The 17,758-nt window shown below is 49.1% G+C and overlaps 1 protein-coding gene and 1 long non-coding RNA gene across 3 annotated transcripts; one reads left to right on the plus strand and one right to left on the minus strand.

Moving 5' to 3' along the window:
• The first annotated feature begins 4,800 nt into the window (after window positions 1-4,800).
• MLF2 (myeloid leukemia factor 2) lies at window positions 4,801-9,408 on the plus strand. 2 transcript variants are annotated; one of them, XM_076007723.1, is made up of 9 exons: window positions 4,801-5,026; window positions 5,595-5,672; window positions 5,918-6,044; window positions 6,297-6,332; window positions 6,911-6,964; window positions 7,313-7,477; window positions 7,654-7,813; window positions 8,413-8,625; window positions 8,856-9,408. In XM_076007723.1, exons 2-8 carry the CDS (start codon window positions 5,623-5,625, stop codon window positions 8,598-8,600), a joined length of 780 nt encoding a protein of 259 aa, XP_075863838.1. In that variant the 5' UTR covers window positions 4,801-5,026; window positions 5,595-5,622; the 3' UTR covers window positions 8,601-8,625; window positions 8,856-9,408. The 2 variants fall into 2 exon arrangements, with proteins under 2 accessions (XP_075863838.1, XP_012615962.1); XM_012760508.3 differs by having other exon boundaries at window positions 4,802-5,026; window positions 7,349-7,477.
• Window positions 5,835-13,745, minus strand: LOC105869024 (uncharacterized). Its single transcript, XR_012921488.1, has 3 exons — window positions 13,379-13,745; window positions 8,391-12,353; window positions 5,835-6,071 (listed from the first exon to the last, which is right to left on the minus strand). It is a non-coding gene; the product is annotated as an uncharacterized LOC105869024 (long non-coding RNA).
• Window positions 13,746-17,758: the final 4,013 nt, after the last annotated feature.

Consider the following 17,758-nt stretch of genomic DNA (forward strand, 5'->3'; position numbering starts at 1 on the left):
TATATATTTTTGGTTGACCAATTAATTTCTTTCTATTTATAGTAGAGACGGGGTCTCACTCTTGCTCAAGCTGGTTTTGAACTCCTGACTCCTGACCTTGAGCTGATCCTCCTGCCTCGGCCTCCCAGAGTGCTAGGATTACAGGCGTGACCCACCATGCCCAGCCCCCCCCCATACTGCATCCATCCATCAGCAGATTCTGTGAGCTCCATCTTCAACATATATCTAGACTATGACCACTTGCCATTATTGCTTCTAACTTGCTCTCAGCCACCATCATGTCTGGCTTACGGCAATGGCATGCTAATAGGTCTTTCTGGTTCTGTTCCCCCTCACCCCCCACTCTACCCTCCATACAACAGCCAGAGTGATTCTTGAATCTATTGTTCTTATAGCCCAGTATCTTACAATTCTTTTGTAGGTTTTACAAAGTCCCACATGACCTGGCTTCCTTCCTCCTCTGTGACCTCATCACTCACTACTGTTCTTTCCTTTGGTCACACCAGTCTGCAGGCCTTGGCTTCTTTGTTGTTCCTCCAACATGCAAAGCATACTTTTGCCTCTGGGCCTTTGCATTGCTGTTTCTTTAGCCTCTCACCCCAGCTATTCCCCTCACCTTGTTCAGGTCTCTGTTTAAATGTCACCTCATCAGTGAGGCCTTCCCTAGTCATCTATATACAAAGCAACCACCACCCAGCTGCCTGTCCCTCTATCCCCCTTCTTCTTTGCTTTTTCTTTATATCATCACTGTATCTCCAGAGCCATGAACGGTACCTGACACATAGTAGGCATTCAGTAAATATTTGTTAAAGGAATGTGGATAAAAAAACTGAAAGCTGACTTTAAAAAGATGCTCCTGAGTCACCTTTCAATCTCACTTTCAGCTGGTGTCCACTTTCTCTACCTGGACCACCTTAATTTTTAGGGTTCATCTCCCTCCTCCTACACACATGCACATATACATACACACAGCCACACTCACTTTGGCTCAAGCAGGAAATCCAATCTCCCCCTAACTCCCACAACATTATTGCTCTACCCTCACTATGTTCAAATATCCAACCACCCTGAGATTGCTCCAGATGTGTGACTTCTCATCTGAAGAGGGCCCCTTTTCTGGCCCAGCTATACCCACTCAAAGATTTCCTCGCTTTGACTCCACCAGTAAAGCAGTGAATGTAGGAACCACTTTTTTTTCTTCCTTCCCAATAATCCTTATCTTCCTTGTGTTAAGCCTCTAACCCCAGGCAGGGCCTGTTCTCTCTCCTCCATCTTATCATCTATGGGACACTCCAGTGGCAGGAATTCCTGTTCATCACAGTTCATTGGACAGAAATGAAAGAGAGAGAGAAAAGGAGGGAGGGGAAGGGAAAGAAAGGAAAAGGGAAGAGGGGTAATGAGAAAGAATACAGACACAAACTCTGGTTACTCGTTAAATTATATCCCTTCAATTTCCTGGAGTAGACAGTTGCCTGTATGGTATCTTTCCAGGGACTCTGAAAATGAGTTCTTGCATCTCCTCCTCCAACCTTACCTGTTCAAGAATTTCTTTTTTTTTTTTTTTCTGAGACAGACTCTGGCTCTGTTGCCCAGGCTAGAGTGCTGTGACATTAGCCTAGCTCACAGCAACCTCAAAGTCTTGGGCTGAAGCGATCCTTCTGCCTCAGCCTCCGGAGTAGCTGGGACTACAGGCACGTACCACCATGCCCAGCTAATTTTTTCTATACGTTTTTCATTGTTAGTTGTCTGGCTAATTCCTTCCTTCCTTCCTTCCTTCCTTCCTTCCTTCCTTCCTTCCTTCCTTCCTTCCTTCCTTCCTTCCTTCCTTCCTTCCTTCCTTCCTTCCTTCTTTCCTTCCTTCCTCCCTCCCTCCCTCCCTCCCTCCTTCCCCTCCCTTTCTTCCCCCTTTTTTTTTTAGACAGAATCTCACTTTGTTGCCCAGGCTAGAGTGAGTGCTGTGGCATCAGCCTAGTTCACAGCAACCTCAAACTCCTGGGCTCAAGCGATCCTGTTGCCTCAGCCTCCCGAGTAGACTACAGGCATGCGCCACCTTGCCTGGCTAATTTTTTCTATATATATTAGTTGGCCAATTAATTTCTTTCTATTTATAGTAGAGATGGGGGTCTCACTCTTGCTCAGGCTGGTTTTGAACTCTTGACCTCGAGCAATCTGCCCGGCCTCCCAGAGTGCTAGCATTACAGGTGTGAGCCACTGGGCCCGGCCAAGAATTTCTTTTTACCTGAGAAAAAACCCGGCTTTGAGCCTTGTCTCTTAGAGGCTAAGTTGTAATTTGCAAATATTCCTAGGAGAGGTAATACATTGATTTAAAATCATGGAAAGGTAAAAACGATTGATATTAGAGAAAGGGCCCTAAGCACCTAAAAGCTGTAGGTAGAGGAAGGATAACAGGTAATCAAAAAGAAAAGGGCGAGGTCAGGAGTTGGAAACCAGCCTGAGCAAGAGTGAGACCCCATCTCTACCATAAATAGAAAGAAATTAATTGATCAACTGATATATAGAGAAAGAATTAGCCAGGCAAGGTGGCGCATGCCTGTAGTCCCAGCTACTCGGGAGGCTGAGGCAGGAGGATCCCTTGAGCCTGGGAGTTTGAGGTTGCTGTGAGCTAGGCTGACGCCACGGCACTCACTCTAGCCTGGACAACAAAGTGAGACGCTGTCTCAAAAAAAAAAAAATCTCACTGCCTTTTCCTGGGAAAAATAAAAAAAAAAAAAAAAAAAAAAAAAAAGAAAGAAAAGGGAAGCTAGGAGATTGTACACTTCAAATTGTCAGGGACTGTGTCTTTTTTTTGGTATTTATGCTTAGTACCATGTACCTTGGACAGTGCTAGGCCTCATTAGATGTTTATTGATTGGCTGAACAATGAAGAACTTGCTTTGGAAGGAGGAGAGGACAAAGAATATTGAATAGGATCTCTTAAGTCTGGGCCACAGAACCCTCACTGGGGTAACTCTTGATCACATGTCAAATTGCTTTCATTTGGGGCAAGAGGAAAAGGGGCAGCTACATGTTGGGATGTCCAGGATTTTACTAAGTCTCCTCCCCAGAAACAACAATGAAAACCAAATTTTCTTTTCTTTTCTTTTTGAGACAGAGTCTCACTCTGTTGCCCAGGCTAGAGGGCCGTGGTGTCAGCCTACCTCACAGCAACCTCAAACTCCTGGGCTTAAGCGATCCTTCTGCCTCAGCCTCCCGAGTAGCTGGGACTACAGGCATGCGCCACCATGCCTGGCTAATTTTTTCTATATATTTTTAGGTGTCCAATTAATTTCTTTCTATTTTTAGTAGAGATAGGGTCTTGCTCTTGCACAGGCTAGTCTCCAACTCCTGAGCTCAAATGATCCCCCTGCCTCGGCCTCCCAGAGTGCTAGGATAACAGGCTTGAGTCACCATGCCGGGCCCCCAAATTTTCTAGTATTCTGTTTTCCTTTGACTCTGCCAATCTGCCAGCTTATATCTTAATTTTATCTGCCTCTGTCCCCCACCCCCGTCTCCATTATTGTTTTTTCCTCTTCAATTACGATTATATCCAAAGAAAGCTGAGAAGCCCTGCTCCCACCCAGCACCTTTTCCTGACTCACCAGGGACCCCCTCTTCCTTCTGCCCCAGGGAAGTATTGGGAACAAATCTTTCTCATTGCTCAGGCTCCACAGAGCACTAATATGGCTAATAGCCATAGCAAAGAACCAGGGAGGGCTGGAGTTTGAATAAGGCTGGTTTAAAGTCCATCCTAGATAGTCCAAATCCACTGACTCCAAGGGGGAAGGTCCTTCTCTCCAGCAGAGTCAGATTTTATGCAAGGCATTTAGTATGTCAAAGTGTTTGGCTCTGGCCTTGGAGTCAGGACTCCCGGGCCCTGTTTTTAGCTCCGCCCCTGGGTGATCCTGGTTAATTGAGCTCTCCACCCCTCTCTTCCCCCAAACTTTAGACCCTTGACCTACCTCCCTGACTAGAGGCAAGAAAGATCGGCAGGATTGAGAGCTCTTGAGAACACAAGAAAAGAACACAAGTTAGAGAAAAGAAAGGGGAGACTGGTACTGAACTAAAAGATTTCTGAACTCTAACCTTTCCCCAACCCCACCCTTTACAGATGGGTAACGGAGGGGTCCAGGAGCCTCTCCAGCACCAGTCCCCAAGGGGCTCTAGTTCCAGCCTGGCCGAGGAGCGCCACCTGGCGGCCAGCCTTGCCAACCCGAATTCTCTTCGCCCTAGTCCGACTTTTCAAAGCCCGAACTGGACCTGGGCTGGCGAGTTGTCACCTCCTCCTCTACGTCACTCCGAGAACTCCGCCCTGCCAGGAACGCTCCTCCTCCCAGAGGGCCAGGCCTAAGCGCCTCCCCCGCAAAATACTGCCCTTCCTCCCTCGCCGGCAAGACGCTTCTCCAGTAGAAAATCTGCTTAAAGCTCCCCGCAGGGCTCCGCCCCAGCTCGTCGCCACTGAGAGCCCGCCCCTCCCCCAAGGGTATCTGCCCCTCGTCCTGCCCTCCCGTTTCTCCGGAGGGCCGCGCTGCACCGCCCACCGCCCGACCCCCTCACCTACCCCGCTCCACCCTGTCCCTCCCAAAGAGTGGATGGATGCCTGTCCTCCTCTTCCCCACCCTTACAGGAAACTTCTTCCTGTCCACAGCAGCCGAAACCAGGTTATTAGGGGGCCTGCCCTACACTCGTCCCCAGAGGCTCCGCTCCCCTGCGCCCAGCCCCCAACACCCCACAGTCCCGGGGACGCAGCCCCAACCTCCTCCCCACCCACGCCAGTGGGCGGGGCTCCTGCGGCCCAGCCCCGGAGCGGGCGGCCCGTCGTGACGTCACTTCCGGCCGGGCCTGGCCGAGGTTCGGCTCCGCGGGCCGAGGCGGGGTACGGTGGTGGCAGCTGTGGGAGGAGGCGGTCCGGCAGGTCGAGGAGCTCAAGCCCAGGCCAATCCCCGCGTCTGGGGCCGCGACCCTGACCCTGCAGCGCACTGAGAAGCGAAACCGGCCGGATGGGCCGCTGAGCCCGTATCGGGGACCGGTGAGGCTCGAGCAGAGCGGGCAGCCCGGGGCGGGAGCGGGCCCGCGGGGCTGCAGGGTCTGGGAGCCTGGGATGCGGGGAGCGGAGAGAGTCGGGCCTGCCCCTCCTCTCGCCGGCGGGAAGGCGGGAGCTGGAGGAGCCGCCGACCGGCGGAGTCGGCATGGTGAGGCCGGCCTCGGGGAGGCCTGGGGCGTCTGGGCGTGTAGAGGGGGCGGAGTGGCTGGGGTCATTAATGGGGCAGAGGGCCGGCACTGGGGTTCTCATCTAGAACGGTGGCGTCGGGGAAGGAGGAGGAGTGTGCTCTTGGCCAGGGCTTTGGAAGAGGATGCCTCTGAGTGGAGGAGGCAAAACCCTGAGAGGCTTGGAAAAATTTTCCACGGCCCTAATTGGTTTGAAGAGCTCTTCTCTCCATAGAGGGTTGTGTGGAACACCTGGAGAAGTATCTCCCTGGAGTTTAGGGGGTCACTTACAGTACCTGGAAAGGACAGTGCTCCTAGAGTCCTGACACTGAGTGGGTGTGCAAAAAGCCTGGCCGCCTCCAAGTATCTGAGCCTCCACATCTTTCCAGTGTGGAGCCCCCTGGAGCTAAGATCAGGATGTTCCGCTTCATGAGGGACATGGAGCCTGAGGATCCCATGTTCCTGATGTGAGTATTCCCTCCCCCTCCCGCCCTAGAGCACTCATCCCACCCCACTCCAGGTCTCTCTGAGAAGTTCATACATACATCTGGGTTCCCATTGCTGGGAATGCTTGGAACTGGCCGGATACCCAGCTCTAGCTCTGACTTAGAGGGAAATAGGCATGTGTACCACTGTTGCTGTTTTTATTTTTCCGGGATGGGGATCAGGAGCTTGGCCCTTCTGCCATCCATACTGTATGCTCACTCCACAGGGACCCATTTGCTATTCACCGGCAGCAAATGAGCCGTATGTTGTCAGGTGGCTTTGGATATAGCCCCTTCCTCAGCATCACAGATGGCAACATGCCAGGGACCAGGCCTGCCAGCCGCAGGATGCAGGTAATGGTGCTGAAACATATCTGAGACCTAAAGAGAGATTGGAGGGTGGATGGTAAAGCATTTTATTTTTCTTGCATGACAGCCAACTTAGCAAATGAAATGGTCTAGGAGTAGGGGAAGGTGTCTAGAAAAAGGGCTTCGTGACCCCCTTTTTAGAGGATGGAAAAAAATTTGAGGCCATGGTCCTGGTTTGGGATTGTAAGGAGATAGGATGTGGTGTCTCTAATTTCTGTTCCTTATGTGTTCCTGTAGGCTGGGGCTGTCTCCCCCTTCGGGATGCTGGGAATGGTGAGTCTTTCCATCTCAGATACACTCTATACCCTTAGACGTTGTACCTCCAAATGTACCTTTATGGCATAGCCTCTTGGGTAACCCCAGAATCTTCTATTTTTATGGCATTCACAAAGCTGTGAGCCTGTTGGGGGCCATGAGTCCCGTGAGTTAAACTCCTGTACTCTTAGAAGTTCATACCTCTTAGGAAGATGTAGTTGTCTTACAAAGTTTGGTCTTTTGAGAGGGACAACTAGAGATGTTTTTTAGTAGACTTTAACAATTTAATGCCCTACCTCTTTGGAAGTTAGAATTCATTAACTTGGGTTCGCTTCCTAAAGCAAACCAGTGGGGGATACAGCAGTCAGGAGAAGGAAAATTGGATCAGAGCAAGCATAGAGACTGAGAAAGAGGTCGGCTGTTTACTCGGGGAAGTGTGCTGGCCTTGTTAATGGAGAATGAGGAAGAGCACTTGCTAGACATGAAAGAAGAAGAGAAAAGGAATGTGTAGCCATGTGGCTAGTGGGTACCTTAAACAAGATCATCTGAGTACTGACTTTGCTTTCTTGCCTCTGTTTTCCATCTCTTTCCTCCAGTCGGGTGGCTTTATGGACATGTTTGGGATGATGAACGACATGATTGGGAACATGGTGAGACTCTTGCCCCATACCCTTCCCCGGCCTTGTTCTCAGTGATGGCTGACAACACGTTGAGTCCTCTGAGGCAGGAGTGTGCTAGCGAAAGGTTCCAGCTGCAGAGAGTAGTTGAAGCCAGAGAGCACTGGGACTCTGTCTCTGCTATCGTGCCCGGATGTGAAGCAGCAGCAGCAGTCCTATTAAGCATGCAGTTAAGGCTCTCTCTAGTAGGTCTGTCTTATTTGTTGTTGGAGTTAGAGGAATTTTGCGGGTAAATGAGTCCTGATATTTTCTCAGTGCTCACATTTTGTGAGAAAGATCTGGACAAGAACAGGCAGCTGAAGGGTGAAATCCCTTCTCCAGAGGGGATGCCTCCTACCCTTTTTACCCTTTCCTCAGGAACACATGACAGCCGGAGGCAATTGCCAGACGTTCTCATCCTCCACTGTCATCTCCTACTCCAATACGGGTGATGGTGCCCCCAAGGTCTACCAAGAGACATCAGAGATGCGCTCAGCACCAGGCGGGGTGAGTGGGCAATCTCTCCTGTCCCAAAGAAGGCAGGATTGAGTGGCAACCACAGCAACCCTGGCTACTTTATTCAGGATTGGGTTGTGGTTGTGGGGGATGAGTTTATCCTGGGATGGTGACAGCCAGGGCTCTGGAAGGGGCGGCTGAGTGTGTCACGTACTGCCTCATCCTAGATCCGGGAGACTCGGAGGACTGTTCGGGATTCAGACAGTGGACTAGAGCAGATGTCCATCGGGCATCACATCCGGGACAGGGCTCACATTCTCCAGCGCTCCCGAAACCACCGCACAGGGGATCAGGAGGAGCGGCAGGACTACATTAACCTGGACGAGAGTGAGCCTGCCTTCCTGCTTCTTGGCCAGCAGCCTCTAGTCCAGTTCCTGTGAGCTAGGAGATACCTCTACCCCCATAGATACTTCTTGGGCAAAGTTACGGGAGCCCTGTACTCCATCCTCACTTGGAGCCTGTTGTCAGCTTGGGGCTGAGTCAGCTGCTGGCAGCGCCCTCACCAGGGAAGGGCACACTTTGTCCCTGAAGTCAATTATTGATATTAATAGTATTCTACCCTTCTCTGTCTAGACCAATTTTGTTTCTTCTCCCTTTATTTCATTTTTTTCCAACTCAGCAGATATTTATTAACTACCTATTGTGTACATAGGGTTATAAATCTTAACTAAGTAATTTTCACATTTAATTTTCCCATCCTGATTTCTTTCTCCAGTAGTCATGCCCTAGGCCTGCCAGTGGCATCTGGGGACCATGTTGAAGCCAAAAGAGCTAAATGAAGTTGCCTTCCTTCCTCCCACATTCCCACACACACATCTCAGCCCTTGCTCATTTTTGGTCTGAGAAGACCGTGGCTCACTCATACATCTGCCTCCAGAAGCCAGGCCACACAGAGGCGTCACACCTGCTGTTTGTGTTCTCTTCAGGTGAGGCTGCAGCATTCGATGATGAGTGGCGGAGGGAGACATCCAGATTCCGACAGCAGCGCCCTCTGGAATTTCGACGGCATGAGGCGTCAGGGAGTGGGGGACGAAGGGCTGAGGGGCCTCCCCGCCTGGCCATACAGGGACCCGAGGACTCCCCCTCCCGACAGTCCCGCCGCTATGACTGGTGAAGGCCCTTGGCCTGAAGCCCCTCTTGTAAGTATTTGAGGGGAGGAATGGAAGGAGGGCTTCCGGGGTGTACCTGTGCACATTCCTCTGCCAGGAGGCAGAGGCAGTCCAGGTCCCAGCAGGTACTACCTTGACAGCAGCAGTCTTAGTTGGGGTGGAAAGAGACAGTGTTTTTACTGGGGTGGAGATTAATACCCTACTCCTGGCTTTTTATGTTTTCTTCCTGTGACCTGTGTTCATCTCTCTTCCCCCTCCAGGTACAGGCGGAGAGGCTGAGAGATCATCCCCTGAAATAATTTTTTCCTCTCCAACTCCCACCCCCAATTTAATATTAAATTAACAGGCCAGCTGGCCCCCACCTCTCCCTGGGGGTCTCAGGGAGAATCTTTCACTGCCCCCTCTACCTACTTTCTCCTTTAATCCCCTCACCATGCTGACTCCACTTCTCCTGTGTCCACTAACTTGATTTTCCATTTTGCTGCTCCATCTCTGAACCTCTTCACCTTCCCCATTCTACCCTGCCATGCATTGAAGGGCCTTTGGGGTGAGCTCTGGGTTCAGGGGCCTTCTCCATCCCTCAGCTACCCCAGATCTTTGCCCACCTCTTCCTCAGAGCCCCCACTGAGGGGCCATAGCCCTGTGCAGGGCTGTGGAGGGAGCCGACCGGTTCCCAACTCCCTCTCCCCTGCAGCCCCCACCCACACACACATCACAGAAATCCTCCCTACACCTTTCTCTGCGTTTAATTTTTGATTTGTGCGACTTGTAACTAGGTGTTTATGGAATAAAGGAGAATGGAAAAAAGGCTAACTGAGATTTTGGCTGTACTTTTGATCTGTTTCTGTTCAGTTGAACTTTCCTTTCTTCTTTTAGTCCTTTTTTTTTTTTTTTACCTTCTCTCCTGTCTCCACATGTGGCCTTCTTAACCCAGAGTTCAATCCCGGATAGTGGGACTGTCCGAGCACTGGCAAATGCAAGCCAGCAGCACTTGGCTGGGCTGGGCTGCGCTGGACTCAGGACACGACACTGTAAGCAGCTGGCGCACTCCCTTGCATTTACTGTGTCTCTACTCTTCAAGGGGCATGTCAGGCATATCTCGTAGGTGGCTGAGGAATTTCTTGCCCCTTAGGCATAGTTTGTCCCCTGGACTAACTGGGAGGGAATACTTCTACAGAGCAGGAAGGAGTCCAGATAACCCTACACAGGCCTGGAAGGGGCAGGAATCAGGTCAGCAGCGTTCTTCAAACCCTCTGCCCCCAGTTGTCGAGAACTTGAGTCCAGGGAAGGAGACCAGAAAAGAACGCTAACTTGGAACCTGAGCAGGACTGAAAGGGCATGAGGAGCTCAAATTTCTCAAGATGTTCACACTTGCTTTGCCCAGCCAAATGGGTCACTCTGTTCCTCTTGGGAACTTACTTAGTGATGGTAAATGCTTGTGAGAGTCTGATGGTTCCTCTTTATAAACATCTTCAATTCTTTTCAGTTGGTAAGGGCAAAAAGACACTTAGGACTCAGGTCCTCTCAGGGAAGGGAGTGTATCCCCCGTCTTCAGTGGGCAGGTAGATTCGTAAGGATAAGGAGGATTTGTCCAGGTACTCAATGAGCAGAGAAGCAGCTGAGTTCAGCAAGTAGGCGCTGACTTCCTAGTGCAATGCAGTTCCTAAATCCCATTCAGTAGGGCTGGTAAAGGTGTGTGACTGAGTCAAGGGAACCAGTGGCTGTGAGAATCCAAGAATTCCAGAGTCAAGCAGGTATAGACTAGTCACCACCACCTGGGTTCTGAATTGTGGGTGCTGGAACTCAAAGCATGCACAACCCTCCTTTTTTAAGTGTAACCTGTGTTCTGTCCAGATAGGCACAAACCTATTTCCTCTGGGAGTGGGAGGAGCTTTCCTCAGCCTCCTGAGGAGGCAGCCAAGAGAAAATAGCCCAGGACTTGTAGAAAAAGGAGCCCTAAGGCTCGGTCCTCAACAGCTGTGCCACTATCTAGCCGTGTAGTCTCAGGCAGGTCGTTCACTTCCCTGCACCTCAATTAGGTAGGTCCTTTCTAGCCACAAAAATCTCAGGCTACAGTTCCTGCCTGGCCTCCAGCTTGGTCTCAGTTCCAGTGCCCACACTCAGGTGTAGTTCTGAGTGGGGCTGGAGCTGGGCAAGGCTGCCCTGGCCTCACCCAAGTCAGTCCAGTGTTTCACAAGCTCTCCAGTTGGGGAGGCCTGGCTTTCCAGCCTGTGAACTAAATGCTTCCTGCTTGAGGGTGAGGACCATTCTTCAGCCCAGCACTTAGTAGGGCCTGTGACCGTAGTTCTCAGCAGGGATTTACTGTGGGAAATTAGTTGTTAGCAGCAGTAGAGTGAGGTGCTCAAGAACAGTCTCCTGGAACTTCCTGGCCTGTCTGGCGCTGTGGGGTTAGGGCCGAGGAGCAGAGAGGAAAGGAACCCATGGAGGAACATAGACATTTTACTTTTGGTCAGCTCTTCATCTGGGCCCAGCCTCACACAGTAGCTACCCCTCAGCCCCTGACCCGACACATGTCCAGGGGATATGGGCAGACTCACTCAGGTCTTTTCCCTCCCTCCAGGAAATTGGAGGTCCGAAGAGGCTGACAGTAGGAGTGAGACTGAGCAGAATAACATGGAGGAGGAATTCTGCTCGTGAATGCAGACACATGAGCAAGACCTAGCTCCACCACCAGTAGCCACAACTCCAGGAAAGACTTTTTTTCTTGAGACAGAGTCTCACTCTGTTGCCTGGGCTAGAGTGCTGTGGCGTCAGCCTAGCTCACAGCAACCTCAAACTCCTGGACTGAAGCGATCCTCCTGCCTCAGCCTCCCGAGTAGCTGGGACTACAGGCATGTGCCACCATGCCCAGCTAATTTTTTTGTTCTATATATTTTTAGTTGGCCAATTAATTTCTTTCTATTTTTAGTAGAGACAGGGTCTCACTCTTGCTCAGGCTGGTTTTGAACTCCTGACCTTGAGCAATCCACCCGCCTCGGCCTCCCTGCGTGCTAGGTTTACAGGCATGAGCCACCACTCCCGGCCTGGGAAAGACTCTTAATCTCTCAACATCAGTTCCTGGCTTTGTAACATGGGCTTTTCTAGGCACTGGTGGCCATGGGACATGGATTCATACCTCAGAATCGTGAGAATTAAGTGAGTTAGTGAGAGAAAGCATTTGACACAATGCATGGGATATAAATGACTGTTCCTCATTTTTCTCCTCCATGACTGTCCTTGCCTTGCTTCTTCCGTGTTCTCTGGTGGTCCCTCATGCCCCACTCCATCCTCAGGACTCCTAAAGTACTTCCAGACAACCTGGGTCTCACCTTACTGGCCTTAAATCTGCCCCAGCCCTCCACCCTCCACCCCAGCTACTGACTTCATCTGCTACCCTCCCTAGGCCTCAGCCCTGCAGATCAACCAGTAGAAACAAATGCTTGGGGCCACTCTGATCCGGCCCTGCTTGGGATTTGGGGTTTTTCCCTCCTATTGTAATGGCCCCAGGTCCTAGTAATGCCCTTTCTCCTCCTTCCTCTACCCAGTGTCTGAGGCATATACACTGAGGTAACCCAGAGAACCAGGAACTGACCTACATTAAGAACTCACTAGTCTGGTCTTGCAGCCCACATATTCCAAGTCCATTTAGCTCCACATACCTTCAGGCCCTTATGCTCCTTGTCCTGGGAATGTCATTCCAGGGGCTGAGGGACCAGCAAAGGACAAGGATTCCTTCTCTCAGGCCCATTGCAGTTGGGCTAGGAAGAAGAAAGTAGCCTTTACCTCTCTTGCTCTAGACATCACTGGAGCCTTCAGAGAGGAGAGGAGGGGACAGGTGAGGCTGCACTAGGAAGGGAACCCTGGGAGGTAAGAGAAATATCTGAGGAGACTGGGTGCATACAGAGGAGACCTCAGGTGGCTGGTTCTCCTAGGGAGCCAGCAGCTAGCCTCATCCCTGGGGGGCAGCTGTGGGGACACGGAGCTGGCTTAGCTTGAAGGAGGGGCACGTGAGGGCCCGGGATGAGGCTGGCAGAGCTGTTACACGGGGTGGGCCTGAAGCCCCCCAGTGCAGAGTACTGATGGCTCTGAGCCTTCTCAGCCGCAGTGTTTGGTCTTAAACTGTATCTCTAGGGGGACCAGAGAAGCAGCCAGTGTTTCCCCCTTTGGGCTCAGGCCGAAGTGGACTGTCCCTGAGATGAGGTGAGTTGGGTTAGTATTCAGAGTTCCTTCCCTTTCTCTGCCTCTGAAGATTCTTTTCTTCCTCCCTGAGACCTCTTTTGGATGGGAGGAAGGTGTTGCTCCTGGTTTCTACGGCATCCATTCCCTCCTCTTCAGCTGCCTCCTGGACAGTTGGCAGGTTCTGGGCCATCATCTTCAAGATGCCAGCGTCCTCCAGCCAGGAGGCCAACCAGTGTCTGAGGAGTCTGAGGCGAGGACGTTTGGGGACATGAAGATGGAGGATGGCAGGGAAGGGGGCCTGGGAAAGGGCTGGTCAGGGTGGGATTGAGTCTCTAAGAGAGGGAACAGAGCTACCTTGGGAAAGGTCAAGGTGACACCGGGGTGGAAAATGCTTTGGTGAAAGTAAATAAAGCTGTTTTCTTAGAAAACTACTGGTGATTTTAGATAAAGATGTCCTGTATTGGGGACAGGGTGAATTCCCAAGTCACATGGATGTGGCAGGGAAGGACAGAACTGATTCCCAATACAGCTGGACCTTAATTTAACAAACCCAGTATATAATATAAATAAGAATTTCAGAGTTGAAAGAGGCCTTAGAGATCACCTGCTCTGGAAAGTTCCCAAATGTGGCAGGAGGCCTGCTTTGGAGCCACCCAAGCGGAATCTCAAGGTTGGAGAGGATTCTGGCGCAGCTTAGCAACATTCCAGCACTATCCAAACTGCCGCTCCTGCTTCACTGCTGAACAAGCAGAGGTGAAGTGACTTGTGCAACACCATACTGCTAACCTAGCCACACAGCCAGAGCCAGGACTGGAAATCTAGACTGACACAGACACTAATGTGCAGTACGGAATGATTCGCCACGGGACCCTTTAAATAGAAAGTTCCTTGGTGCTTTAAAGAGATCCTTATATTAAAATTTACCTAAGTAATAGCATAGTGTTTAAAACGATGGCTGCGGCCGGGCGCTGTGGCTCCCCGCCTGTAATCCTAGCTCTTGGGAGGCCGAGGCGGGCGGATTGCTCAAGGTCAGGAGTTCAAAACCAGCCTGAGCAAGAGCGAGACCCCATCTCTACTATAAATAGAAAGAAATTAATTGGCCAACTGATATATATATATAAAAAATTAGCCGGGCATGGTGGCGCATGCCTGTAGTCCCAGCTACCCGGGAGGCTGAGGCAGAAGGATCACTTGAGCCCAGGAGTTTGAGGTTGCTGTGAGCTAGGCTGACGCCACGGCACTCACTCTAGCCTGGGCAACAAAGCGAGACTCTGTCTCAAAAAAAAAAAAAAAAAAAAAAAAAAAAAAAAACGATGGCTGCTAGTATGCCAATAACTCAGTATGTCTGTTCTTTAATCTTTAATTTTTTTAACTCACAATAAAATTGCTTCGTGTGTGTGTGCGTGCACATGCACAGTTCCATGAGTTTTAACACATGTACAGTTCTGCGTTACCACCCAGCAATCAGGATGAGAACAGTTCCATCACCTTCCAAAACCCTCTCCTGCTGCCCCTGTAGCGCTCCTTCCTTCAATCCTCACCCCCAGCAACTAACTAATGATTTGTTCTCCAGTGCTCTAGTTTCTGCCTTTTCCAGAATGTCATATAATGAAATCACATAGTATGTAACATTTTGAAGGTGGCTCTTTTACTCACCATAATGCCTTTGAGACTAACTCATATTATTGTATTAATATGTTCCTTTCTATTGCTCAGTAGTATTCTGTTGTGGGTTTACAGTTTTTCTACTCATTCACCCATCAAAGAACATTTGGGTCATTTACTGTTTTAGGAATTATGAACAGAGCTGCTATAAAAATTCGTGTATGAGTATTTGTGTGAATGTCAAACGTTTTCATTTCTTTAGGAATAAAATGGAGTGGGATTTCTGGGTCATGTGTGTGTTTAACTTTATTTTTAAAGTTTTTATTATTTTGAGACAAAATCTTGCTCTCTTGCCTGAGCTAGAGTGCAGTGACAACATTATAGCTTACTGCAACCTCCAACTCCTGGGCTCAAGTGATCCTTGTGCCTCAGCCTTCCAAGTAGCTGGGACTACAGGTGCATGCCACCTTGCCTGGCTAATGTTTTAAAAACATTTTTTTAAAGAGATGGCATCTCACTATTTTGCTCATGTTGGTCTTAAACTCCTGGCCTCAAGCGATCTTCCTTCCTTGGGCTCCCAAAGTGCTAGGATTACCAGTGTGGGCCACTGCGTCCAGCATGGTTTTTTTTTTGTTTGTTTTTTGAGTTTTGCTTTGTTGCCCAGGCTAGAGTGAGTGCCATGGCATCAGCCTAGCTCACAGCAACCTCAAACTCCTGGGCTCAAGCAATCCTGCTGCCTCAGCCTCCCGAGTAGCTGGGACTACAGGCATGTGCCACCATGCCTGGCTAATTTTTTCTATATGTATTACTTGGCCAATTAATTTCTTTCTATTTATAGTAGAGACGGGGTCTCACTCTTGCTCAGGCTGGTTTTGAACTCCTGACTTTGAGCAATCCACCCACCTCGGCCTCCCAGAGTGCTAGGATTACAGGTGTGAGCCACCTCGCCTGGCCCAGCATGGGTTTTTTTGTTTTGTTTTTTTCTTTAACTCATATCACAGACATCCAGCACGTTTAACTTTATAAGAAAATGCCAGACTTTTCCAGAGTAGCTATACCATTTTGCTTGTACACCAGTAGTGTAAGAGTCCCAGTTACTGTGCACCCTTGCCAGCAGTTGCTATTGTCAGTTTTTATTTTAGCTGTTCTGATAGGTGTGTGTGTTTTTCCATTCAGATATTTCATTGTGTTTTTGCATTTCCCTAATGGCTAATGATACTGAGCATCTTTTTTTTTTTTTTTTGAGACAGAGTCTCACTTTGTTGCCTGGGCTAGAGTGCCGTGGCTTCAGCCTAGCTCACAGCAACCACCAACTCCTGGGCTCAAGTGATCCTCCTGTCTTAGCCTCCCAAGTAGCTGGGACTACAGGTATGCACCACCATGCCCAGCTAAGTTTTTCTATATATTTTTAGTTGTCCAATTAATTTCTTTGTATTTTTAGTAGAGATAGGGTCTCGCTCTTGCTCAGGCTAGTTTCGAACTCCTGACTTTAAGCAATCCATTCCCCTCGGCCTCCCAGAGTGCTAGGATTACAGGTGTGAGCCACCCCACCCGGCCTATTGAGCATCTTTTCATGTGCTTATTTGCCATCATTATACTCTCTTTGATGAAGTACAGTTTAAGTATTTTGCTCATTTTTAAAAACTGAATTAACGGTTTTGAGTTTTGAATATTAATATATTCTGGTTAGAAATCCTTTGTTAGATTTGCATATATTTTCTCCCATTCTGTAGTCTGTCCTTTCTTCCTCTTAATGTCGTCTTCCTCAGAGCAAAAGTTTTGAGTTTTGATGAAGTTCAGCTTACCACTTTTTTCTTTTATGAGTCATGCTTCCGATGCCATATCTAAGAACTCTTTACATAACTCCAGGTAACTAAGATTTTCTCGTACGTTATCTTCTAAGTTTTATAGTTGTACATTTTATATTTACATCTAGTTTCCCTTCCCTTCCCCTCTTCCCTTCCCCTCTTCCCTTCCCCTCTTCCCTTCCCCTCTTCCCTTCCCCTCTTCCCTTCCCTTCCCTTCCCTTCCCTTCTCTTCCCTTTTCTTTCTTAACAGGTGTTTCACTCTCTTGCCTGGGATAGAGTGCTGTGGCGTCAGCCTAGCTCACAGCAACCTCTAACTCCTGGGCTCAAGTGATCCTGCTGCCTCAGCCTCCCGAGTAGCTGGGACTACAGGCATGCGCCACCATGCCCGGCTAATTTTTTATATATATATCAGTTGGCCAATTAATTTCTTTCTATTTATAGTAGAGACGGGGTCTCACTCTTGCTCAGGCTGGTTTTGAACTCCTGACCTTGAGCAATCCGCACACCTCGGCCTCCCAGAGAGCTAGGATTACAGGCGTGAGCCACCGCGCCCGGCCTCTTCCTTCATTTTTGATGTTGGAAGTTTCCTCTGGTGTCATTTCCTTTCTGTCTAAAGAACTTCCCTTTAGCATTTTTTTGGAACAGCTTTGCTGGTAAAAAAAAAAAAAAAAAAAAAAAAAAAAAAAAATTCTTACTTTTCCTTCACATGAGAATGTCTTTATTTCACATTCCTTTTTTTTTAAGATAGTCTCACTTTGTTGCCCAGGCTAGAGTGAGTGCCGTGGCGTCAGCCTAGCTCACAGCAACCTCAAACTCCTGGGCTCAAGCGATCCTGCTGCCTCAGCCTCCCAAGTAGCTGGGACTACAGGCATGCGCCACCATGCCCGGCTAATTTTTTTCTATATATATTAGTTGGCCAATTAATTTCTTTCTATTTATAGTAGACACAGGGTCTCACTCTTGCTCAGGCTGGTTTCGAACTCCTGAGCTCAAACGATCCACCCGCCTCGGCCTCCCAGAGAGCTAGGATTACAGGCGTGAGCCACCGCGCCGGCCTCACATTCATTTCTGAGTGATGTTTTCACTGGATATAGTAATAGAATTTTGAGTTGACAGTTATTTCCTTTCAATCTTTTAAAAGTGCCATTCTAATTCTTGCTGACTTCCATAGTTTCCAGTGAGAAATCTGTAGTCACTGGAGTCATTGTTGCCCTGTATGAAATATTCTGGATGCTGTTAGGGCATCTTTCTTTGTCTTTAATTTTCAGCAATTTGATTATAATGTGTCTGGACATGGATCTCTTTGAACACATCTTGTTTGCTGTTCACCAAACTTCTTGAATCTGTTTGTCTTTTGCCAAATTTGGAAATTTTTTAGCCATGATTTCTTCAAGTATGTTTTCTGCTCTACACTGTTTCTCCTCTTTTGTGACTCTGTTGACATGAATCACTAGTCCTGTCCCAAAGGTATCCTAAGGCTGGTTTTTAAATTTTATTTTCTTTCTTTCTCTTTCTTTCCCTCTCTCCAATACAGTCTTGCTGTCGCCCGAGTACAGTACAGTGGCATCACC

Source organism: Microcebus murinus, chromosome 10 (genome assembly GCF_040939455.1).
Source record: "Microcebus murinus isolate Inina chromosome 10, M.murinus_Inina_mat1.0, whole genome shotgun sequence".
NCBI lineage: Eukaryota > Metazoa > Chordata > Mammalia > Primates > Cheirogaleidae > Microcebus > Microcebus murinus.